Genomic DNA, 26,601 nt, shown 5'->3' on the forward strand with positions numbered 1-26,601 from the left:
CCACACACCCTCCCCTCTCCCTCCCCCACCACCTCCCTCTCTCACCCCTCCCTCCCCCTCTCCCTCCTCCCTCTCACTGGGATGAAAGAAGGGAGGGAGGAACCAGAACAGCTGAGGCGGTTGGTTGGTTGCTAACCAACCAGTAAAACAGGAACAACTAGACAAGCAGAGGAAAGAGAGTACACATGGAGGATGGAGACGTTGATAAAGCACATTCCAGAAAGCTTTCTCCTTTCATAGTAAACTAGTTATCACTTCACTGTAAGTTTCTCTGTAACACTTTACTGTAAGTTTCTCTGCAACACTTTACTGTAAGTTGCTCTGTAACACTTTACTGTAAGTTGCTCTGTAACACTTTACAGTAAGTTGCTCTGTAACACTTTACAGTAAGTTGCTCTGTAACACTTTAGATTAAGTGTCTCTGTAACACTTTACAGTAAGTTGCTCTGTAACACTTTACAGTAAGCTGCTCTGTAACATGTTCCATGAAGTTGCTCTGTAACATTTTCCATTAAGTTTTTCTGCAACACTTTACTGTAAATTGCTATGTAACTCTTCACAGCAAGTTGCTCTCATACAGTGGTAGTAAACTAGTAATAACTACAACTCATGTACTGGCATACATTCACTTAGTGACCCAATATACACACTATAACTCTAGAAACAGAACATATATATATATATATATATAATATATGACTATGCAACACCTCTTATGTTCACCATGTAGCCTACACAACTATGTAGGCCCTGTATCAGATCCTCCAATACTGTACATTCCTTGTCCATTATAAACTGTACACATTGTTCCCTTCACAATAGAGAAAGCAGAGCTAACTCTCCCTGGTGTTGGTATAGCAGGGCCTCTAAGTAGCGTCAGTGGTAAGACAACACCTCAGTGTTCCCCTGCCCCAAGTCTCTCTTTACAGCAATCAATCCCCGACCCATGCTCATCTTTACCTGCAAGTCGGTCTTGCTCCTTCAACCTGCCAGGGACTCACATTAATTATTTGCTGAGGATACTGAAGGCATTTGAGAGCGCACTTTCTCTCTGTGTCTCGGTGTCTCGTTCTGTCTCGGTGCCTCTCATGTGTCTCTGTGTCTGTTTCTGTCTCCCTTTCTCTGTTCACATTGTCAGAATACACCACGTGCCGGTAGGACATAAAGATACTTTGGCACATGATGTGTTGGTTATCTAGTCCGTCTAATAAAGTAACTGTAGCCTGTACTTGTAAATGTCACTGAAGTTCTCATTAAACAGGTAAAACAACTTACAACCAGAAACGCACAACAATGGTCTCCATGAGAGGTGCTGGGATTGCAACCCTCACCGTTCTTTATTCAGGACTTGTTGCCAATAACATATGGGGCAGTTATATGGTGAGCAGGGGTAGTTATAGACCTATGGTAATGGGTGAATATGGAGGCATGTTCACAGGGGCCTCCTTTTCTTTTGATCTTAGGACCAATATTTCAACCATTATTAACCAAATCACCATCATAAAGTGTATAAATTTAGGAATTAAGACAATGCCTTTTCCTCTAAGTCATTCCATAAACTATCACTTTATTGCATAAACCAGAGCGACTGAACCAGCGCTGTTTCATTCGGTGACTTAATTAGATCCTGTCCAGGTCATTGAGGACAAACAGGCATACAAAGAACACAGTGTGCAAGTTCAAACTATATGGCACTACAATATATATTGACAGAATGGACAAAGTGACATGTTTCAATTAATTAAGTGCAATAAATTGTCTTCATGAGAGCATGAGTGAAGAAGAGAAAATTAGACCATACAATAACAAGAAATGGGTCATCTATCAAGTAGTGCGTAATGACGCACCATGCATATGCTAGAGCCATATGGCTCTGGCTTTGTGGGCTATGCCAATATAATCCAAGGAAGTGTGGCAGCTACCATTGCCATCAGTGTGAATATCACAAGCAGAACGACCAAGCAACGTGCCGTTGTGCAAATCCTGATTCGCCGTCTCCTGCGGTTGGGTTGGGGAACAACAGACATAGTGTCCAGGCTAACCGCATCTTCATCAGCCATGGGTCGGCCCTGGGCACTGATGATGAAAATCTGAGAGTTTCTGTGGTCGGGACTGATCAGTGATAGTATCCGTCGACTCCTGCATCTCTCTGAAATCCACCTAAAGCGTCTCCCAATCCAGCTCAGTCCACTTGAATCAGACGGTGAGCTACTATGCCCTGACGCGCGTCGCGTTTCATGGTGATGCTGTGGGTTACCAGGTGCTGGTGGAGGGACAGGGACCTTCAAGGTCTGCCTGCCTCCTTCCTCGGCCTCTTTCCCCGGGGCGAGAGGAACCCCAACCTCCTGTTGCTTCTTGATGAAAGTCAGGTGTCGGCAGACGGGACAGATGATGGTGTCTCTGATGACGCCGTCCCTGTTGATACTGACTAAGGTTTTGACCAGACAGTCGTGGCAGAAAACGTGTCCGCAGCTCAGGGTCCTCTCCGTGCCGGAGAGACTATCATAACACACGGGACACTCTGAGTCCTCCTGGCTCTGCGAGTCCCGTTCCTCCGCTTGATGTCCGTCGAATGGTGTCATCCTGGAGCCTTTACGCGCTGCCTGGAAGTGCTATCTACACCGGTGGTGCACCATGGAATCACCAATAATCCTAATAACAGCTGTTGGCGCCTCGGGATTTGAGTATAGTTCCAACAGCGAGAATAAAGCTGATTTCAATAGGCTAGGATCCCGAACCTACCTACCCGAAGGTCTGTTGCACTGGCTGAGTGAAACCAAAACACGTGCCACTCCTCCCGTACAGGGCAGTGTCTCCCTCTCAGGGAGGGCTGTCATCTATACCCATAGGCTACACCTGTGTGACTCGCTGCTCTTCTGGTGCGTTCAGTTTCCCCTGAGCGACAAAATCAGCCAAACAGGATTTGGAATGTTTGAGAAAGAACACTGCAGATGTAATTCCAGTGACAGTCATGTCCCACCATTCTCCAAACCATGAAGTCTGACCCACAGAACAGATAAGCTATGTGTTATTGAAGTTGACTTCATAGAAATGCCTTGTAATTCATTTGATATTGGTGCACACCCTTGCGAAAAACTTGCAGTCAGTCTGCAGTATAACTGCCGTTAGAGTGAGTATAATTGCAGTATGCTGCAAATACTGTGTACAAAATAACACAGTTCTTCTACTGCAGTAATTTTTCCAGTGCAACTGCAGTTAGTTACAGTGCAGTATAACTCACTGCAGTTATTCTGCAATTACTGCGTCCAAAATACCAGAGTCAAATACATGTTTACTGCAGTTTCAAAACGGCAACCCTTGTTTGTAAGGGCATAGCCTGTAAGCTAAACATAGAAGAAATACTGGCCCACTGAATACAACAACATTTTGGCTATATCCACTCAAATACGAAATACTCGCAACAGGCTACTATGGGAAGTGCAGTATTGCTACAACTATTAGCCTATTAAATTCATTTCTAGGCTGCCTGTGAATGAGGATTTGATAGGCCCTATGCGGCTCTATGGAGGCTACTGCCTACACATCATCTGACTGCAATGCATTACTAATTTCTTAGCATAATAGCGCCACCTTGTGGCCATAATGAGGCAAATCAGAGGTCCAACCCTGGAGCGTCACATTTGACGTACGTATGATTTCATCACGTGCCACCGCCTCGGAAGCTACGTTACTTCCGAGAGTCGCGTTGGCGTTTTCTAAACACAGACAGACATTTCGATGAAGACAGTCCAGGTCAGAAGATGTGGCGACTGTAACTGAATCTGGAGACAGATACACGGATTGGACATGCCCAGGTAAGGACATTGATTTACATATTTACGTTGGTTACTTTACCAAAAGCTAGCTAGCTGGTTAACCTGTGTTTTCGACTTTCGCGAGCTTTGAACGACGAGCAGTCAGCGGCTCACCAAACCAGTGACAGTTGAAAATAGGTTGTTGAATTTGCCATTTGGTGCCATGCTAGTCTTGCTAGCTAATAATTATGTATTTGATTTAGCGACACTGTGATATTGACGAGCTAATGGTTTCCTTTTCTGCCATACTAGTTTCACATGTTTTACTGTGTGGAAACAAACAGTCAGTATCAGATAGTGTTGACACTTTGTGTTGTCTGGTGGTGGTTTCGTATGACAAGCAAAAAGCCGGTTACTACTAACGTTACTAGCCGGTCTCAGCCCTGGAACCAGTTAGAGGTGATTAACGTTAGGACTGAGTGATTACCGGTCTCGTTGCCTGTGGATACCACGTCCTATTTATTCTGCCTCACCTTGTCCTTCACTGACCGTACATGGTCAGCCGACTACTGTAAGCTAAATACAGTTGATCTTAGCTAATGTAATAATGTGGCATTTAGCCTAGAATGTTTCTTGCCACCAAATATTCAGGGAATGTAAATGTTGTTTATCATCATAGGGGTGGCTGTGTCTTAATTCTACATACAGTAAGAATTTCACCTAAACTGTAGCTACAGCTTTGTTCTTTGGAGTCTAACCTGCTGCTCTGAAAGCCAATGTAATGGTGCTAGCCGGTAGCCACATGCAGTTCGCTAGTATAAAAACGGTCTAATATCTCTACCAAATAGGGCATTCTCCAGGGTCTCACCACCACTGTTCCTCTGAGACTGGACGTCACAACAGGGAGTATGTCTGGTCTGCTGCACAACCTACCTATACACACTGCTACACACAGCGGAGCCCTACACCCTCAAGTAGCCTATCCCAGACCTCTGGTGGAAGTGGGAGGATTTTAGTTTCCTGGAAATAACGTAACTCACAGAGAATTTGGTGTGAGCCCGAGTAGTGCGTCACCCACTCTCACTCGGAGTAAACAGCCAGACAGAGAGATGTCATCTGCATCAGAGGAAAAGAGGAAGCCAAAAGGAGAGTGGACAGGAAAACCACAGACTCCACTACCTTCCTCTGTTGGCTAGTTAGCCTGCCCTGCTCTAAGCCATGGGTAAATATAATCAGATGGTTCCTCTGCTGTTGGCTTGGTAGTAGAGTCTACATATTGTGGCCCAAATTGTACCATCGAATTTATTTGTCACATACACATGGTTAGCAGGTGTTAATGCAAGTGTAGCGAAATGCTTGTGCTTCTAGTTCCGACCATGCAGTAATATCTAACAAGTAATCTAACCTAACAATTTCACAACAACTACCTTATACACACAAGTGTAAAGGAATGAATATGAATATGTACATAAAAATATGTAAATGAGTGATGGCCGAACGGCATAGGCAAGATGCAGTAGATGGCAAGATGCAGTAGATGGTACTTTTGACCAGAGCTCACTGCTCTGGTCAAAAGTAGTGCACTTAATAGTGAGTAGGTTGCCATTTGGGAAACGAGCCCATGTGTTCTGCACACCAGGATGCCACCCAACATGCCTGCACTGGAATGGGTACAAAAACAGAGAAAAACATCTGTCTACATTTTCCTGAAGCTGAGTCTTCTGTGCTGAAAATCACTGTCAGTGAGTGAACCTGGTGTTGTCTTTCATATCCTGGTTTGCTGTTTGTAAAGGAACACAACACACTACTGTCAGCTGAGTGTAACCTAAAGATTGGTCTTATTTATCACCAAGGAAACAACAGCTAGTCTGTTATTGAGACTCACATTCAAGTCTTTTGCTTCTCTGTGATAAAGGGATGAATGGAGAGACGTAAGTTTTCGAACCTTCTTCTCTCATAGCTCTGACTGTGATTTCACCTCAATGGACGTGTTGTTCACGTGGTAGCCTAATAACATTACATCATGTTGGCTATACGATCATTAGCCCAGTTCAGCTAAGTATAGCTAACATGATCTATCATTAGCCCAGTTCAGCTAAGTATAGCTAACACGATGATCTTTGATGAACCATGCTAATGATTGTATAGCTAACATGATGATCTATCACTAGCCTAGTTCAGCTAAGGTCATCATGTTAGCTATACTATCATTAGCCTAGTTCAGCTAGTATCTTCGACTAGGCTATGTTGACAGTATCAAAACCAATCCTAGTTCAGCTAGTATCTTCGACTAGGCTATGTTGACAGTATCAAAACCAGTCTTCAGTAAACAATCCAGTTATTGCATCACCATGCTTCAGTCTCCACCTTGGTGTTGTTGACACTCCTCAGGCCACCTCAGTTTCCTGAATGAGTCCCAATAGTAGTGGTGTAACGACAGTTTCCTGAGTGAGTCCCAGTAGTAGTGGTGTAACGATACAGTTTCCTGAGCGAGTCCCAGTAGTAGTGGTGTAACGATACAGTTTCCTGAGCGAGTCCCAGTAGTAGTGGTGTAACGATACAGTTTCCTGAGCGAGTCCCAGTAGTAGTGGTGTAACGATACAGTTTCCTGAGCGAGTCCCAGTAGTAGTGGTGTAACGACAGTTTCCTGAGTGAGTCCCAGTAGTAGTGGTGTAACGACAGTTTCCTGAGCGAGTCCCAGTAGTAGTGGTGTAACGACAGTTTCCTGAGCGAGTCCCAGTAGTAGTGGTGTAACGACAGTTTCCTGAGCGAGTCCCAGTAGTAGTGGTGTAACGACAGTTTCTTGAGCGAGTCCCAGTAGTAGTGGTGTAACGACAGTTTCCTGAGCGAGTCCCAGTAGTAGTGGTGTAACGACAGTTTCCTGAGCGAGTCCCAGTAGTAGTGGTGTAACGACAGTTTCCTGAGCGAGTCCCAGTAGTAGTGGTGTAACGACAGTTTCCTGAGCGAGTCCCAGTAGTAGTGGTGTAACGACAGTTTCCTGAGCGAGTCCCAGTAGTAGTGGTGTAACGACAGTTTCCTGAGCGAGTCCCAGTAGTAGTGGTGTAACGACAGTTTCCTGAGCGAGTCCCAGTAGTAGTGGTGTAACGACAGTTTCCTGAGCGAGTCCCAGTAGTAGTGGTGTAACGACAGTTTCCTGAGCGAGTCCCAGTAGTAGTGGTGTAACGATACAGTTTCCTGAGCGAGCCCCAGTAGTAGTGGTGTAACGACAGTTTCCTGAGCGAGTCCCAGTAGTAGTAGTGTAACGATACAGTTTCCTGAGCGAGTCCCAGTAGTAGTGGTGTAACGACAGTTTCCTGAGTGAGTCCCAGTAGTAGCGGTGTAACGATACAGTTTCCTGAGTGAGTCCCAGTAGTAGCGGTGTAACGATACAGTTTCCTGAGTGAGTCCCAGTAGTAGTGGTGTAACGACAGTTTCCTGAGCGAGTCCCAGTAGTAGTGGTGTAACGACAGTTTCCTGAGCGAGTCCCAGTAGTAGTGGTGTAACGACACAGTTTCCTGAGCGAGTCCCAGTAGTAGTGGTGTAACGACACATTTTTTAAATTTTTCATTTTATTTTTGTTCACCTTTATTTAACCAGGTAGGCAAGTTCTCATTTACAATTGCGACCTGGCCAAGATAAAGCAAAGCAGTTCGACTCATACAACAACACAGAGTTACACATGGAGTAAAACAAATATACAGTCAATAATACAGTAGAAAAAGAAGTATGTACAATGTGAGCAAATGAGGTGAGATAAGGGAGGTAAAGGCAAAAAAGTCCATGGTGGCAAAGTGTATACAATATAGCAAGTAAAAACACTGGAATGGTAGATTTGTAGTAGAAGAAAGTGCAAAGTAGAAATAGAGATAATGGGGTGCAAAGGAGCAAAATAAAATAAATAAATACAGTAGGGGAAGAGGTAGTTGTTTGGGCTAAATTATAGATGGGCTATGTACAGGTGCAGTGATCTGTGAGCTGCTCTGACAGCTGGTGCTTAAAGCTAGTGAGGGAGATAAGTGTTTCCAGTTTCAGAGATTTTTGTCGTTCGTTCCAGTCATTGGCAGCAGAGAACTGGAAAGAGAGACGGCCAAAGGAGGAATTGGCTTTGGGGGTGACCAGAGAGCTATACCTGCTGGAGCGCATGCTACAGGTGGGTGCTGCTATGGTGACCAGTGAGCGGAGATAAGGGGGGCTTTACCTAGCAGGGTCTTGTAGATGACCTGGAGCCAGTGGGTTTGGCGACGATTATGAAGTGAAGGCCAGCCAACGAGAGCGTACAGGTCGCAGTGGTGGGTAGTATATGGGGCTTTGGTGACAAAACGGATGGTACTGTGATAGACTGCATCCAGTTTGTTGAGTAGGGTATTGGAGGCTATTTTGTAAATGGCATCGCCAAAGTCGAGGATCGGTAGGATGGTCAGTTTTACGAGGGTATGTTTGGCAGCATGAGTGAAGGATGCTTTGTTGCGAAATAGGAAGCCAATTCTTAATTTAACTTTGGATTGGAGATGTTTGATGTGAGTCTGGAAGGAGAGTTTACAGTCTAACCAGACACCTAGGTATTTGTAGTTGTCCACATATTCTAAGTCAGAACCGTCCAGAGTAGTGATGCAGGACAGGCGGGCAGGTGCAGGCAGCGATCGGTTGAAGAGCATACATTTTGTTTTACTTGTATTTAGGAGCAGTTGGAGGCCACGGAAGGAGAGTTGTATGGCATTGAAGCTCGTCTGGAGGGTAGTTAACAGTGTCCAAAGAAGGGCCAGAAGTATACAGAATGGTGTCGACTGTGTAGAGGTGGATCAGAGAATCACCAGCAGCAAGAGCGACATCATTGATGTGTACAGAGAAAAGAGTTGGCCCAAGAATTGAACCCTGTGGCACCCCCATAGAGACTGCCAGAGGTCCGGACAACAGGCCCTCCGATTTGACACACTGAACTCTGTCAGAGAAGTAGTTGGTGAACCAGGGGATGCAATCATTAGAGAAACCAAGGCTATTGAGTCTGCCGATGAGGATGTGGTGATTGACAGAGTCGAAAGCTTTGGCCAGGTCAATGAAAACGGCAGCACAGTATTGTTTCTTGTCGATGGCGGTTACGATATTGTTTAGGACCTTGCGCGTGGCTGAGGTGCACCCATGACCAGCTCTGAAACCAGATTGCATAACGGAGAAGGTGCGGTGGGATTTTAAATGGTCGGTAATCTGTTTGTTGACTTGGCTTCCGAAGACCTTAGAAAGGCAGGGTAGGATGGATATAGGTCTATAGCAATTTGGGTCAAGAGAGTCCCCTCCTTTGAAGAGGGGGATGACAGCAGCTGCTTTCCAATCTATGGGAATCTCAGACGACACGAAAGAGAGGTTGAACAGGCTAGTAATAGGGGTTGCAATATTTTCGGCAGATAATTTTAGAAAGAAAGGGTCCAGATTGTCTAGCCCGGCTGATTTGTAGGGGTCCAGATTTTGCAGCTCTTTCAGAACATCAGCTGAATGGATTTGGGAGAAGGAGAAATGGGGAAGGCTTGGGCGAGTAGCTGTGGGGGGTGCAGTGCTGTTGACTGCAGTAGAGGTAGCTAGGTGGAAAGCATGGCCAGCCGTAGAAAAATGCTTATTGAAATTCTCAATTATAGTGGGTTTATCGGTGGTGACAGAGTTTCCTATCCTCAGTGCAGTGGGCAGTTGGGAGGAGGTGTTCTTATTCTCCATGGACTTTACAATGTCCCAGAACTTTTTTGAATTTGTGTTGCAGGAAGCAAATTTCTGCTTGAAAAAGCTAGCCTTAGTTTTTCTAACTGCCTGTGTATATTGGTTTCTAACTTCCCTGAAAAGTTGCATATCACGGGGGCTGTTTGATGCTAATGCGGAACGCCATAGGATGTTTTTGTGTTGGTTAAGGGCAGTCAGGTCTGGGGAGAACCAAGGGCTATATCTGTTCCTGGTTCTAAATTTCTTGAATGGGGCATGCTTGTTTAAGATGGTGAGGAAGGCATTTAAAAAAAATAACCAGGCATCCTCTACAGGCGGGATGAGGTCAATATCCTTCCAGGATACCCGGTGCAGGTCGATTAGAAAGGCTTGCTCGCTGAAGTGTTTCAGGGAGAGTTTGACAGTGATGAGTGGAGGTCATTTGACCGCAGACCCATTACGGATGCAGGCAATGAGGCAGTGATCGCTGAGATCTTGGTTGAAAACAGCAGAGGTGTATTTAGAGGGCAAATTGGTTAGGATGATATCTATGAGGGTGCCAGTGTTTACGGCTTTGGGGTGGTACCTGGTGGGTTCATTAATAATTTGTGTGAGATTGAGGGCGTCAAGCTTGGATTGTAGGATGACTGGGGTGTTAAGCATGTCCCAGTTTAGGTCACCTAGTAGCATGAGCTCTGAAGATAGATGGGGGCAATCAGTTCACATATGGTGTCCAGAGCACAGCTGGGGGCCGAGGGTGGTCTATAGCAGGCGGCAACGGTGAGAGACTTGTTTTTAGAGAGATGGATTTTTAAAAGTAGAAGTTCAAATTGTTTGGGTACAGACCTGGATAGTAGGACAGAACTCTGCAAGCTATCTCTGCAGTAGATTGCAACACCGCCCCCTTTGACCGTTCTATCTTGTCTGAAAACGTTGTAGTTAGGGATGAAGATTTCAGAGTTTTTGGTGGACTTCCTAAGCCAGGATTCAGACACGGCTAGGACATCCAGGTTGGCAGAGTGTGCTAAAGCAGTGAATAAAACAAACTTAGGGAGGAGGCTTCTAATGTTAACATGCATGAAACCAAGGCTATTACGGTTACAGAAGTCATCAAAAGAGAGCGCCTGGGGAGTTGGAGTGGAGCTAGGCACTGCAGGGCCTGGATTCACCTCTACATCACCAGAGGAACAGAGAAGTATGAGGATAAGGGTAAGGCTAAAAGCTATAAGAATTGGTCGTCTGTGACGTCCGGAATAGAGAGAAAAAGGAGCAGGTTTCTGGGGGCGATAAAATAGCTTCATGGTATAATGTACTGACAAAGGTATGGTAGGATGTGAGTACAGTGGAGGTAAACCTAGGCATTTAGTGATGAGAGAGATATTGTCTCTAGAAACATCATTGAAACCAGAAGATGTCATAGCATGTGTGGGTGGAGGAACTGAGAGGTTGGATAAGGTATAATGAGCAGGGCTAGAGGCTCTACAGTGAAATAAGCCAATAAACACAAACCAGAACAGCAATGGACAAGGCATATTGACATTAAGGAGAGGCATGCTTAGCCGAGTGATCAAAGGGTCCAGTGAGAGTTGGATAGCTAGCCGAGCCATAGGTAGCAAGCTGGTAGAAGATGGGGGAGGTCTGTTTTTAGCCAGCTCGTGCGATTCCGTCTGTAGATTACTGGGGTTCCGTGTGGTAGGGGGGACCAGTCCAATTGGCAAAATAGTTAGTTATAGTGGCCCAAGAAAATTGTCCGATAGACCTATTCAGATATCAGCCGATAAGACGGCTAACGATTAGCGGGCCGCAGATGGGCATTCGGGTTGCGTCGCGACGGAGGGGCCAGTTGGATAACTCCCTCAGGCAGATAACGTCGGTGGTCCAGTCGTGAAGGCCCGATGGGGCTCCGCATCGGCAGAAAAAACGGGTCCGGATAGGTGATAGTAGCCCAGGAGAGGCGGGAGAAACTCTTCAGCTGGCTAGCTCCGGAATAATTGATGTTAACTCCGGGACCGACGTTGCCAATAGTCACTCAGGTAGCAGCTAGCTAGCTGCAAGATCCAGGTGTAAATGTCCAGAGCCTGCGGTAGAAATCCGGGGATATGGAGAGAGAATAGGTCCGGTAAGCTCTGGTCTGAGTCACACTGTACAAAAAATTGGCGATTGCTTTTCGAGCTAATGGATAGCTGAGGACCGCTAACCGTGGCTAGCTGAACTCCAACGTTAGCCAGTGAACTGGCTAGCTTCTGTTGTGGATTTCAGATTTGAGGTAAATAATACTTTTAATTGTTTTAATTGGTGAGGTGGGTTGCAGGAGAGTGTTTTGAGGTTGAGTTTTTAGAAAATAAATACGTAAAAAGATATGCGAATAAAATATGTAAAAAAAAATATATATATACACGGGACACGACAAGAGGAAGACAAAGGACGTCTGAACTGCAACGCCATCTTGGGAGAGCCAAGATGGCCAGTTTCCTGAGTGAGTCCCAGTAGTGGTGTAACGACACGGTTTCCTGAGCTGCATAACACACACGCACGCTCTGCATACCATACATACACCTAGAGTAATGTGAGAGAGAACAGCTATTCTCCCTTTGACCCCATGACCCCTGGGACCTGTCTAACTGACAGATGACTCTCCCTTGTTAACTGAATTTAAAGCCATTTGACATTCTGTTAAGCAGAGTGCAGTATAGAGGACGGTGCTGGTGTTGGGGTGGCTGACCAGGCTGCTGACCCATCCGTCTGTTAGAGTGCTGGCCTGCTGTTGGTGTTGGGATGGCTGACCGCTGTGCTGACTCATCCGTCTGTTAAAGCTACAACACTTTTTTTGGGGCGACCTGACCAAATTCACATAGAAATGTGAGTTATAGATCTGTCATTCCCATTGAAAGCAAGTTTAAGAAGCGGTAGGTCTGTTCTATCTGTGCTGTTTGTGCTTCCCATTCTGAATTTTTGTTTCTGCGTCTTTTACTTCCGGTTTTGTACACCAGCTTCAAACAGCCGAATATACAATATTTTTGCTTACAGAAAATATATTTCACAGTGGTTTAGACAGTACAATGATTCTCTACACAATGACTGCTTGTTTTGTGGAGGAGCGATTTCTGCAGTGTAACTTTAGAGTGCTTGTGTTGGGACAGTTTGAAGCGACTGACCCATGCATGCTGGAAATCCCTCTAACCAGAGAGGATCACTAGTAGCCTTGCCTATTCCTGGAGCTACTGGGAGGGCTGGGGACTCCCTGCTGTTCAACCTCACACAGCACACACACTGGACCAAACAGACGTGTGGGCGTTTAATCACAGGGTAGACATCCTCCCTCTGAGGTGGCTTTGGCCCAACCACAGCTTCATTCATAACACTGCTGCTCAGGGTTTCCACACTACTTCTGTTCCATGTGTTTGTGATTGGCATTCAACACACAAAATGGTCATGAATAGAAGTGAATGAAGCTTTTTGAAAACATGTCCAGTCTGCTGTGGCCCATGTCAAATAAACAGGGTTAGAAGTTTTAATGAGGAGGCCCTGGTCTGTATGAAGGGGCTCTGTGGGGCCTACTGGGGGAATCCTACATCTCCTTACTGAGGAGTTGGCCTACCAAATGGCTGGTTGTCACCCAGGTGTTGCTGCTGGGTCAGTGTGGCAGGCCCTTGTTGTTAGAAGAGAGGTGGAGGGAGGCTGAATTGAAGTCAGTGGGTCTTGAATAACTGTGATGACAGCCAGACTCCAGACTGACAGCCAGGCCGCCTGTCTCCAGACTGACAGCCATGCCGCCTGTCTCCAGACTGACAGCCAGGCCGCCTGTCTCCAGACTGACAGCCTGAGTATAAGATTAAGTACTTTTTTATTTTGTATTTTTGCAATGAATTAGTCTGCTACTTTTCTTGGGTAAGAATAAACCCTATGTTTGGTTTTCTGCCATTCAAATGTTTCGGCCTGCTTTCAGGACACGTCTGTCTTTAACTAGCTTCAGGTGATCATGATGTTCTCCTCTTCAGGTTGTTCTACCATGGACACAGACATGATACCAACATTCACTTCAAAGGACCAGGAGATTGACTACTGGAAGGCCTTATCCCTCAAGTATAACAACAGGTATGTTCATGTCAACTGATCTAGGCTACTCATAGCTCATTTAACAAAATCATTCATTGATTTATACATGGTCAAACATTGAGTTTCAGAAGATTAGACTCAGCAGTTTGTCATTGTATCTGTTGAACTACTCTCCTCTACATACATGTTCCAAATTGAAACTCAAGCTAGGCACAGTCTTTCACTTTGACGTCTTCTCAGTAATATAATTATACATGACCAGAAAACCACATGGCTTGCTCTCGGCTCTGTTACATAAAGCAAAGCTTTTATGTTTGCTCATAACACTGGAAGATGAATAACAAGGTTATGTCATAACAGTCATGTGATCATCTGACACATGGCCTGTTCCTCTATAGGCCTAGTTACCATCGACACAGGAAGCAATGGATTCATTAGCCTAGATTAGGCAGAGTTAGTTTAGGTCTAGTTGTTCTTAGTGCTGGGTAGTCATCATTAGTGCACACCGTAGCAAAACGTGTCGTAATGGAAAACATTTTGCAAGGAAAATTAGCATTTCTTATTGTACTTGTTCAGGTAGTAGCCTACCTCCCCGTTTCAGTCCCTTTTCTTCCGTTTGGTTTCTATTGAATATTTCTTTGGTGTCACTTTTACAGATAGCCTATATCCAGCAGGGTGTTCTAGAACACACACAGCCTATATCCAGCAGGGTGTTCTAGAACACACACAGCCTATATCCAGCAGGGTGTTCTAGAACACACACAGCCTATATCCAGCAGGGTGTTCTAGAACACACACAGCCTATATCCAGCAGGGTGTTCTAGAACACACACAGCCTATATCCAGCAGGGTGTTCTAGAACACACACAGCCTATATCCAGCAGGGTGTTCTAGAACACACACAGCCTATATCCAGCAGGGTGTTCTAGAACACACACAGCCTATACCCAGCAGGGTGTTCTAGAACACACACAGCCTATATCCAGCAGGGTGTTCTAGAACACACACAGCCTATATCCAGCAGGGTGTTCTAGAACACACACAGCCTATATCCAGCAGGGTGTTCTAGAACACACACAGCCTATATCCAGCAGGGTGTTCTAGAACACACACAGCCTATACCCAGCAGGGTGTTCTAGAACACACACAGCCTATACCCAGCAGGGTGTTCTAGAACACACACAGCCTATACCCAGCAGGGTGTACTAGAACACACACAGCCTATACCCAGCAGGGTGTACTAGAACACACACAGCCTATACCCAGCAGGGTGTACTAGAACACACACAGCCTATACCCAGCAGGGTGTACTAGAACACACACAGCCTATACCCAGCAGGGTGTACTAGAACACACACAGCCTATACCCAGCAGGGTGTACTAGAACACACACAGCCTATACCCAGCAGGGTGTACTAGAACACACACAGCCTATACCCAGCAGGGTGTACTAGAACACACACAGCCTATACCCAGCAGGGTGTACTAGAACACACACAGCCTATACCCAGCAGGGTGTACTAGAACACACACAGCCTATACCCAGCAGGGTGTACTAGAACACACACAGCCTATACCCAGCAGGGTGTACTAGAACACACACAGCCTATACCCAGCAGGGTGTTCTAGAACACACACAGCCTATACCCAGCAGGGTGTTCTAGAACACACACAGCCTATACCCAGCAGGGTGTTCTAGAACACACACAGCCTATACCCAGCAGGGTGTTCTAGAACACACACAGCCTATACCCAGCAGGGTGTACTAGAACACACACAGCCTATACCCAGCAGGGTGTACTAGAACACACACAGCCTATACCCAGCAGGGTGTACTAGAACACACACAGCCTATACCCAGCAGGGTGTACTAGAACACACACAGCCTATATCCAGCAGGGTGTACTAGAACACACACAGCCTATATCCAGCAGGGTGTTCTAGAACACACACAGCCTATATCCAGCAGGGTGTACTAGAACACACACAGCCTATATCCAGCAGGGTGTACTAGAACACACACAGCCTATATCCAGCAGGGTGTACTAGAACACACACAGCCTATATCCAGCAGGGTGTACTAGAACACATATGTAGGTCTACAGTATTAACTATGTTTTCCCAGGCTCTGTAGAGCCAGACCCTGTCAGTGTTGACACAACACATTCTAGAGTATAGGCCTAGTGTGTGTTCATGAGGAGGTCCCAGATGGCACCCCTACGCTATACACACATGCCACACACACAAATTATTTTATATTCTAACTTAAGCCTACTGAACACACACACAATAACATACGCGCTATGCACACACATGTACACATGGATTTTGTATTGTAGATAGGTGGTAGAGTAGCGGCCTGACGGAACACAATGTGTTGTGAAATCTGTTGTGTATTGTGATGTTTTTTATTGTATATAACTGCCTTAATGTTGCTGGACCCCAGGAAGAGTAGTTTTCATATGGTCTGAAAACGGTGATGTTGTCAGAGGGAAGGTAACCGAAGTCATTCCAGTCAGAGCCGTAGTTGAACAGGGCTGTTCTGCGGCCAAACTGGCCATGTGTGCTTCTGGTACGGTAACCGTGTGTGCTTCTGGTACGGTGACCGTGTGTGCTTCTGGTACGGTGACCGTGTGTGCTTCTGGTACGGTGACCGTGTGTGCTTCTGGTACGGTGACCGTGTGTGCTTCTGGTACGGTGACCGTGTGTGGAATGAGCAGGGAAACCCAGTGAGGCCAAGGATGGAGCAGTGGCTGCCAGTTAACTGACCCCAGAGCTGTCTAACCCTGTTAATGTGTGTGTCACTCAGACTTTTTCTGTTCAAGGGTCATCCCTGGTCAGTGGAACTATGTATCTGTAGCCTGGTCCCAGATCTGTTTGTGCGATCATCTCAACTCCTTGTCATGCCAAACAGTGGTCCTTTGTATCTCAGTTGTAATTCCAGGGTAGTGGGTTCGATTCCTGGGACCACCCATGTGTAAAATATATGAACGCATGACTGTAAGTTACTTAAAAGCATCTGCTAAATGGCATGTTATTATTTTACAGCACAAACAGATCCTGGTCCAGGATAACATATCTGGCTACCAGGTTAGTATACCATGGCTTAGGTTCTCACACATGAACCAACCCTTCTAATTCAATTCAGTGAAGCCACCTAACCGAATGAAGGGCATGGAAAGTCTGCATTCATTCAGCTCTAGCATGGCATTGGCCTTTGTCATGACAGATGAGTCAGGGGCCATGCAGAACCATTGTAGTTGCATTACATCTATGACCAGACAGACGGTAAGTTCTAGTTGCTTTACGTCTATGGACAGACAGGTGATAGACTGATATACAGCCACGTGGGACAAGAGAAGGTGCTATGCTACAATCCAGGAGTCCAGACCTTTCAGCTAGGTCTATCTGTAGATATTACTGGACTGTATTACTAGGTTGTATCTAGCACATACTGTGTGGGTCAGTAAGTCTGGACACAGTCCAGTGAGTCTGAATATAGACTGAATACAGACTGGACTGAGGTCTGATAGAGCTTTGAGACAGAGACAGTACCTCAGGTCTGATAGAGCTTTGAGACAGAGACAGTACCTCAGCAGGTTTGATGGAGCTTTGAGACAGTACCTCAGCAGGTTTGATGGAGCTTTGAGACAGTACCTCAGCAGGTTTGATGGAGCTTTGAGACAGTACCTCAGCAGGCCTGATAGAGCTTTGAGACAGAGACAGTACCTCAGGTCTGATAGAGCTTTGAGACAGAGACAGTACCTCAGCAGGTTTGATGGAGCTTTGAGACAGTACCTCAGTAGGTTTGATGGAGCTTTGAGACAGTACCTCAGCAGGTTTGATGGAGCTTTGAGACCGTACCTCAGCAGGTCTGATAGAGCTTTGAGACCGTACCTCAGCAGGTCTGATAGAGCTTTGAGACCGTACCTCAGCACGTCTGATAGAGCTTTGAGACCGTACCTCAGCACGTCTGATAGAGCTTTGAGACCGTACCTCAGCACGTCTGATAGAGCTTTGAGACCGTACCTCAGCAGGTCTGATAGAGCTTTGAGACCGTACCTCAGCAGGTCTGATAGAGCTTTGAGACCGTACCTCAGCAGGTCTGATAGAGCCTTGAGACCGTACCTCAGCAGGTCTGATAGAGCTTTGAGACTTCAGCAGGGGTTTGTCATTAGAGGATACAGATGGCTCCTATATGCCTGCTGCTGTTCCGTGTGTTCTGAGAGGGGTGAGGGGTCAAGGGGTCTGGAGACAGGATATTATGAGTGAAGAGACTGGGTGTTTTCAGACATGTTCAACTGACCACAGGATAGGTCTAGGTCTGACTGTCCAGGGGATGTGACTACCACTCATTAGTACCACAATTGATCATTAAATAACAGTCCCTCCCGTGTGTCCTCCAGCTACAATGAGGCCCAGGAGGAGCTGGTGGAGTTGCAGGAGAGACAGTGTGGTAGTGGATGTGTGTGACTGTGTGTAACAGTCCATTTTCTCCCGTGTCTTCTTCAGTTACCATGAGGCCCAGGAGGAGTTGCTGGAGTTCCAGGAAGGGAGCAGAGAGCTGGAGGCGGAGTTAGAGGCCCAGCTAGGACAGGCTGAACACCGCATCAGAGACCTGCACACAGAGAACCAAAGACTGAAGAGCGAGCTGGACAACCTCAAGGTAACATGCGTAGGAACGGAGACACACACACAGACCCACAGACAGAGGGGTTAGAACCGAACACTGAAGTGTGAGCTGGACAACCTCAAGGTAAATGTTGTGCCTCTTCGTGTTAGAATTTAACAAATGTGAAACGGTTGGGGATTCGGTTTGGCAAACACTGTTCCTGAGGATTCGGTTTGGCAAACACTGTTCCTGAGAATTCGGTTTGGCAAACACTGTTCCTGGGGATTCGGTTTGGCAAACACTGTTCCTGGGGATTCGGTTTGGCAAACACTGTTCCTGGGGATTCGGTTTGGCAAACACTGTTCCTGAGGATTCGGTTTGGCAAACACTGTTCCTGAGGATTCGGTTTGGCAAACACTGTTCCTGAGGATTCGGTTTGGCAAACACTGTTCCTGAGGATTCGGTTTGGCAAACACTGTTCCTGGGGATTCGGTTCGGCAAACACTGTTCCTGGGGATTCGGTTCGGCAAACACTGTTCCTGGGGATTCGGTTCGGCAAACAATGGATTACAGTTCCGGAACATCAGTTAACATCACCCATTCACCAGGGACTGGAAACAGGGCTCAACAACTACATCTGGATGTCAGAGTAAAGCCACACTCCTGGATGCCCCTACTGCCTGCCAGAGAGAGAGCTGCATGTGTTGGCTGGCTGACCAGCATATCACTGGTTAGATCACTAGTGCTGGCCAGGTATATCACTGACCAGGATGTAGATCACTGAGATAATAGAACATGATGCTAACCATGATGTAGATCACTGGGATAATAGAACATGATGCTAACCAGGATGTAGAGCACTGGGATAATAGAACATGATGCTAACCAGGATGTAGAGCACTGGGATAATAGAACATGATGCTAACCAGGATGTAGAGCACTGGGATAATAGAACATGATGCTAACCAGGATGTAGAGCACTGGGATAATAGAACATGATGCTAACCAGGATGTAGAGCACTGGGATAATAGAACATGATGCTAACCAGGATGTAGATCACTGAGATAATAGAACATGATGCTAACCAGGATGTAGAGCATTGGGATAATTAAACATGATGCTAACTTGGAGCTGGGCTAGCCTTGCTGTTGACCCAGACCTTAGGCTGGCTTGTTTCTGACACCTAGGAGCCATTCTTCACCCATCGCCAGAGAACAAAGTAGTTCTAGAGTCTATGAACACTGAGAATGTTAACATTAAGAAAGTTGGCATGTCAACACTCCCTTCCACCTGTCACCTCGGTCATCAATGCAACCATCTCCACACACCCCCCCCCCCCCGCAGGAACAACAGAATGCTCAGAGCTATAAGCAGGTCTATATGTTGTCTGAATGTTTGTTCTCTCTCCCACCTCTCTCCCCCTGTAGGAGAAGTTGGAGCAGCAGTATGCTCAGAGCTATAAGCAGGTCTCCATGTTAGAGGATGACCTGGGACAGACCAGAGGAATCAAGGAACAGCTTCATAAATACGTCAGAGAACTGGAGCAGGCCAACGATGACCTGGAGAGAGCCAAGAGGTCACTATATACCACAGTAGAACTAAACTAACGTTGCTAACGCAGCCATTCAAATGTTTTAGTTGAGTTCAGGCCTCGGTTGTCGGCTAAGTGGATGCTGGCTGGTAGCTGTGCCTCAGTATCACATGTATTGGTCACATACACATATATTTAGCAGATGTCATTGTGGGTGTAGTGAAATGCTTGTAAATAGAGTGTTACTCCACTCAGTGTTAACCCAGTTATCCAACCCACACAGATGCTGTATATTTTTCACCTGCTTCTGCTACTAACTGTTGTCCACCCCAACTCCTCCCCTCCTCCCTCCCTCAGGGCGACCATCGTATCTCTGGAGGACTTTGAGGGTCGTCTGAACCAGGCCATAGAGAGGAATGCCTTCCTGGAGAGTGAGCTGGATGAGAAGGAGTCTCTACTGGTCTCAGTACAGAGACTGAAGGATGAAGCCAGAGGTATGAAGACATGAAACACCTAGCCTACCTCTATCTCAGACCTACCCTTTCTGTTATGTCTAATGCGGCTGTATTAAAGTCAGCTGGATGAGAAGGAGTCTACTGGTCTCAGTACAGAGACTGAAGGATGAAGCCAGCGGTATGGACGGGGATGACACCAAACTCCCTGTCCCCCTAAGCTCCCTGTCCCCCTAAACTCCCTGTCCCCCACTAATCATGGGCTTGATGATAGTAGACCAGTGTAATCAGATGTAGTGATAGTACTGGAGTATATGAAATAGTTGTCTGGCTGGTACTTGAGGAGAGGGTTGTGAAACACTGCTCTATCCATTAGGTAGAATCTGTATTGGTGTGACTGATGCCTCAGACCTGAGACAAGAGCTGGCGGTGAGGGAGAAGACTGCAGACAGAATGTCATGTCTGTTATCATGTCTGTATTGGTGCTTATCTCATGTCTGTCTATCTGCCCCCCCCAGACCTGAGACAGGAGATGGTGGTGAGGGAAAGGACTGCAGACAGGATGTCAGCCCCCAGCTCTCCTACCCTGGACATGGACAAGATGGACTCTGCTGTCCAGGCCTCCCTGTCCCTGCCTGTCACCCCTGTAGGGAAGGGTATGGAACACCCGTTCATCAACCCTAAATCATCAGGTAGGTCAACAGCCGTGTCTTCTAACAGACCTGGGTGGAAATAGTGTTTTCTCTCTAATACTTTACATGTGCTTTATTGAGCTTGCCGGGTGCAATGGAATCCATGGAAGAGTCTCAAAAGTCCCTCCAGGCACTCAATTAAATGCTCAAAGTGTTTTGAAAGTATATAAATACTATTTGAACCCAGGTCTGTTATTTACTTCACTTTTGGAGTTGTTACCTCCACGTGAAACAGTTTCTAGGTATCTGTCATGTGCTAAACACTGTCTCCTCCTCTTTCTCTCTCTCTCCTCTTTATCTCCTCTCTCTACAGTGTTAACAAATGGCTGTGGGCCTGGCGGCTCACCTCTGACCCCATCAGCAAGAATCTCTGCTCTTAATATCGTTGGGGACCTTCTTAGAAAAGTTGGGGTAAATATCAGACTTTTGTTTCTTGTAGCAATGTTTTCCATTGCCATTGCTATGTATCCATCCTCTATGAAGCTAATGTTGACGACAAAACATTATGAACACTCTTCTTGTGTAAACCCAACAGTTTGGCTTCCGTCTCCTCACTTGACTTGATAGCAGAGTACATTGGAAAGGTGTCTGTGACCTGAATTAAAGGTTACAACAGAATCCACAGCTTGTGATTAGTCTAATGTAGGCCATGTGTGTCTGTCCTTAGGCGCTGGAGTCCAAGCTAGCTGCATGTAGGAACTTTGCCAAGGACCAGGCAGTGAGGAAAACCTACTCCACGTCGTCCACCAACATGATCACTGGGAACGGAAACCTCATCAACAGCAACGCCACCAAGTTCTCCCACTCACTACACACCACCTACTACGACAAAACGTGAGTTGTTCTCTCTCTCAGGAGTATTCCCACTGGTCCATCTATCTTTCTGCTTGACTTCCTGTCTGCAAGGTTAGTGTGACTCATTCCAAGACAGTAGAAGAAGTGACAGGCTGAATGGACTCTATCCCATGTTTAATCAGAGTTGGTCTAACCAGAGTATGTAGAGAATACCCAAACAGCTTTCTATTTGATATTGTGAATGAACTAACTTCTGTCTTCTTGGTTTGTCTCTGTCTGGTGTTGTCCCCCACAGGGCTGTGAATGGACTGGACCCCAGCACCCTGACTGCCCTGGCGTCGCCCCGGACTGTCTCCCCTCCTGGCATGCTGCCTCTCACCGTTTAGCATGGCCCCAACCTCTGTACAAGCTCCCCGCAGAACAAGGGTACCCCTCATCCCTCACCCCCCCCATCTCTGTACAACTCCTGTACGCCCCGCAGAACACTGAGAGGAGAGAACACTTGAAGAACCGTTACTGTGTGTGTGTGTGTGTGTGTGTGGGAGAGACACTTGACTTAATGATTGAAAAGGCCTCACTCACCTATGAGTGGGGTGGGGTTGGATGCTGAGTGTGTTTGTGTGTATTTAACATACAGGCACATGCCTGAGCTGTTCTTTGCTCATGTGGATGATGTGTTGGTGACCTCTGTGCTCTGGAGTGTCTCCATTTTGGCTCCATCAGTTTATCAGTTTCACTCTATAACAGCTATATAACAGCAACTGTACCTGACAAATGTCCCCAATGGACTGCAGCGTCCTTCCTCTTAACCTTTTATTTTCTTCTCTGAATGAATTGCACAATTACAAATAATTTATATATACAATGTTGTATTTAAAAATGAAAAGGGACTTTTTGCAAAGTTAGATGATTTCATCATTACTGTATGTATGCTTTAAGATGCAATATTTCCTGTTTGTTTGTTTGTTTGTGTTTATGTTATGGGGTCAGATGGAGTTGATGACCCTTAACCCCCATGTCCAGAAGAATGACTGAATTAATGTTTACTATGTTCAGCCTGTGATCAGAACCATGTTCTCTTATTGGGCTGCATCTCAATAGCCCAGTTAATAGCCTCATCTCCTCTCCTTCCTCTCAATAGTCCAGTTAGTCTTGGAGAGAATGAGAAAACAGGACCGGTAAAAGCAATGTGGATGATCTATCTCTACCAGAAATTAGCTTTCACCTGTAATTTCTTTCCCATCAGTGCAGATGAGGGAAAGGAGAGAAGATGAGGAAACCACTTTATACTATTGAGATGCACCCCCAAGTCCCTATTGTCCTGGATGTGGGCTGACCAGACCGGTCAGCTGGTGGACCATCTGTAGTCTGGTAGGGAGGGAGGGACCTCCATGTTAAATAGCCTGGAAACATCAGCTACTGTCCTCTTCATTAATGAATAATGAAGTTAGGTCCGCTTCACCACAGACTGTACTGTGCTAATGGCACCCTATTCACTATCTAGTGCACTCCTTTTGACCAGGGACCATGGGGCATATTCCCTATGTTGTGCACTCCTTTTGACCAGGGACCATGGGGCATATTCCCTATGTAGTGCACTCCTTTTGACCAGGGACCATGGGGCTCTGGTCTAAATGAATGCACTACATAGGAATAGAGTGTCATTTTGAACTGTCCTTCTTTATATAAGCCTTGGATGGATGACCGATGATGTTCAGGGAAAGACTAAGTCCTTACTACTTTATACAAGCCTTGGATGGATGGCTGTGTATTTACATGAGGTTGGCACCATGTTAAAATAATCCCCTTTCCCTATTCTGATGCGTAACTAGTATCAGACAAAACTGTTGCTTATAGAATCAAAAGTCAACCCTGAGCACAGCAGTGCGTCAGACAAAACTTACTTATTCACATTGAGAGATATATATACATACATACACACACACACACACACACACACACACACACACACACTGTCCTGTACTGTGCACCTGTTGATGGTCGAATCTTATCCAGCTAACATCCTGTCTACCATAACCTGCAGAACAGAATATCCAGCAACAATAACCAAGCAGTCCAACCATCTAACAGGTATAGGGGTGAAGTTGCCTTAGATGCTGACCCTGGGTCAGTTTTTCCCTTTACCCCACTAATGGTTAAGGTTAGGATTGGGGAGGGGAAGCTGATCCTAGATCTGTACGCTCATCCCTTTTTCTAGACATGAACCTAGACTGGTTAAACCAGACTGAATGCTGTGTTCACCATGAGGGGAGTACTCAGTCTAGTTTTAATCAGGCTAAAAATGCTTATTATGCAAATTGCTATTGGTGACCATTTTGTCACGTTGGCTCCTGTCCTGTCGATGAAACGTTTGTAATAGAGAACCTCCTCTCAGAATGGCATCCTGGTCTCTGTCTATCTTCATCTGGGGTTAATAGTGCTCCCTCCTATCACAGCCTTAAATGAAAAGCCTTAAGGCCAGTTTCCCGGACACAGATTAAAGCTGCACTATATAGCTTTTTGGGTGACCTGACCAAATTTACATAGAAATGTTATAGATCTGTTATTTATATTGAAAGCAAGTCTAAGAAGGTGGTAGATCTGTTATTTTTCTATGCTTCCTATTTTATAGTTTAGTTTTTGGGTCTTTTACTTTCGGTTTTGTACACCAGCTTCAAATCAGCTGAAAATACAATGTTTTTGGTTATGGAAAAGATAATTGACAGCGGTTTAGATGCTACAATGATTCTCTACACTATACTTGCTTGTTTTCTCACAAGTTGAAATTCGAATTCTAGCAACCAGGAAATGGTGGTGGGATTTCTGCATAGTGCATCTTTAAGCCTAGTCTTGGACTAAACACTTTCAATGGAGATGCTCCATTCAGAATGATTTAGAATCCAGCACTAGGCTTAATCTGTGTCCAGGAAACTGGTCCTAAAACTATTCTAGAACTATCATTTGGAGTGCTTGCTTACTCCCATGGTCTATGATGTCACCCACCTTTACCATGTCACTCTGAGCTCTATGTCAGCCTGTTGCTATGTCCCCATGTATACAGGTTTGGAACTACGCATTGTAACTCTGCCAAACAACACATTTGTACATACCTACGTTTGGTAGTATTACAGTTCTATTTATTCAGATGTCTTTATGGCATGTTTAAAATGAAGACCCTGAGTTTTACTATTGTACATCAGTCCAAGATCACATATCATGATGATGTACAATTGGTTGTACAGTCTGTTCAATAAAGATATTGAAAAATAAGTACTGAAACTTTGTTGTACATCACTCATCATGCAGCTTATAAGTCTGATGAAAAAGTGACCCTAAAGGTAATGTTTTCCTGACTTGTTGATTTGAGAGGATAGAAAGAACCGTATTATAGGAGTTAGCCTCCCACTGTTATTGGCTACAAACACAATGCTGTCTCTTTCCAGATGGACACACCCCCAACACACATACTGTACAGATCCGCTAAACACAGTGGGACAATTAACCCAAAAATATAAAGGGAAATGTCCAGAATACTGTTGTCACAGTTATCAAATAAAATGTCCTTGTAAACAGGCTGTAGGCATTCTGTGTTTGCGTGCAGTCTCTCTGGTTGCTGTAGGCTCCTCTTGCTGTCATGTTGAAATTTGTACTGTCTTTGGTGAAATTACTGGGGGGTTTTTTACAAGCCGAGGAGAGACGCAGTTAAAAGATTGACGCATAACCAGAGGAAGCGAGAGGGATCAGTCTTCTCCAGCAGGTGGCGTTGTTGCGTTTCTTTAGCTCACTAAGTGAGGAGATTTTGTATAAAGGTCAATGAGTGTCTAATTTGGTAAACTTAAATTTGAATTGATTATTTGCTACATGAGGTTTATTTTATCAAATATTTGTTTCGTAATGCTTAGGTTAAGTGTACGGTTATAATTAGGAAATGTGACATCTGGCAAATTTGAGAAAAAACACTATCGGAGTTGTCACGAGATGGCTATGCATATTCATGATCTAGTGAACAAGTGATCAACAACAATGGGCGTGACGGATAGAAGTAGTCACTACAGGTGTGATCAAGCCTTACGTCAAAGTTGCCTGAAGCTGATTGGAAAATGCTATGCCCTGACAAGTTATTCAGAAGAAAATCCTAGGGGACAGAGTCTAATTTACATAAGGTTGGTTAACTTACCAGTGTTGACCCAAAACATACACATTTACAAACTACTTGTTTAAAGTGTTATTGTTTTTACAGAAGCTTATAAATCAATTAACCTGATAATGATCGACATCATATGGGTAGCAAAATGTGTGGTTTGCAGCAAAACAACTATATACACTGCTCAAAAAAATAAAGGGAACACTTAAACAACACAATGTAACTCCAAGTCAATCACACTTCTGTGAAATCAAACTGTCCACTTAGGAAGCAACACTGATTGACAATAAATTTCACATGCTGTTGTGAAATGGAATAGACAACAGGTGGAAATTATAGGCAATAAGCAAGACACCCCCAATAAAGGAGTGGTTCTGCAGGTGGAGACCACAGACCACTTCTCAGTTCCTATGCTTCCTGGCTGATGTGTTGGTCACTTTTGAATGCTGGCGGTGCTTTCACTCTAGTGGTAGCATGAGACAGAGTCTACAACCCACACAAGTGGCTCAGGTAGTGCAGCTCATCCAGGATGGCACATCAATGTGAGCTGTGGCAAGAAGGTTTGCTGTGTCTGTCAGCGTAGTGTCCAGAGCATGGAGGCGCTACCAGGAGACAGGCCAGTACATCAGGAGACGTGGAGGAGGCCGTAGGAGGGCAACAACCCAGCAGCAGGACCGCTACCTCCGCCTTTGTGCAAGGAGGAGCAGGAGGAGCACTGCCAGAGCCCTGCAAAATGACCTCCAGCAGGCCACAAATGTGCATGTGTCTGCTCAAACGGTCAGAAACAGACTCCATGAGGGTGGTATGAGGGCCCGACGTCCACAGGTGGGGGTTGTGCTTACAGCCCAACACTGTGCAGGATGTTTGGCATTTGCCAGAGA

General features: G+C 45.6%; 2 protein-coding genes across 2 annotated transcripts; one reads left to right on the forward strand and one right to left on the reverse strand.

Annotated features, from left to right (window-relative positions):
- Positions 1-1,293: 1,293 nt before the first annotated feature.
- Positions 1,294-2,839, reverse strand: LOC115171896 (RING finger protein 222). Its single transcript, XM_029729097.1, has one exon. The coding sequence runs from the start codon at positions 2,580-2,582 to the stop codon at positions 1,887-1,889; it is 696 nt and encodes a 231-aa protein (XP_029584957.1). The 5' UTR covers positions 2,583-2,839; the 3' UTR covers positions 1,294-1,886.
- Positions 2,840-3,704: 865 nt separating this feature from the next.
- On the forward strand, positions 3,705-25,142 carry ndel1b (nudE neurodevelopment protein 1-like 1b). The gene is made up of 9 exons (XM_029729098.1): positions 3,705-3,815; positions 13,436-13,532; positions 18,006-18,159; positions 19,534-19,682; positions 19,995-20,131; positions 20,608-20,781; positions 21,095-21,192; positions 21,449-21,615; positions 21,872-25,142. Exons 2-9 carry the CDS (start codon positions 13,447-13,449, stop codon positions 21,960-21,962), a joined length of 1,056 nt encoding a protein of 351 aa, XP_029584958.1. The 5' UTR covers positions 3,705-3,815; positions 13,436-13,446; the 3' UTR covers positions 21,963-25,142.
- The last annotated feature ends 1,459 nt before the right edge of the window (positions 25,143-26,601 follow it).

This window comes from Salmo trutta, chromosome 32 (genome assembly GCF_901001165.1).
Source record: "Salmo trutta chromosome 32, fSalTru1.1, whole genome shotgun sequence".
Lineage (NCBI taxonomy): Eukaryota > Metazoa > Chordata > Actinopteri > Salmoniformes > Salmonidae > Salmo > Salmo trutta.

Excerpts from the sequence above, each read along its gene's own strand:
- LOC115171896 (XM_029729097.1), bottom strand. The coding sequence starts at position 2,582 with ATGACACCATTCGACGGACATCAAGCGGAGGAACGGGACTCGCAGAGC.
- ndel1b (XM_029729098.1), top strand. The coding sequence starts at position 13,447 with ATGGACACAGACATGATACCAACATTCACTTCAAAGGACCAGGAGATT. Across the intron at positions 13,533-18,005 it reads TCCCTCAAGTATAACAACAG|TTACCATGAGGCCCAGGAGG; the intron begins GTATGTTCATGT and ends TGTCTTCTTCAG. Across the intron at positions 21,193-21,448 it reads ACCTTCTTAGAAAAGTTGGG|GCGCTGGAGTCCAAGCTAGC; the intron begins GTAAATATCAGA and ends GTCTGTCCTTAG.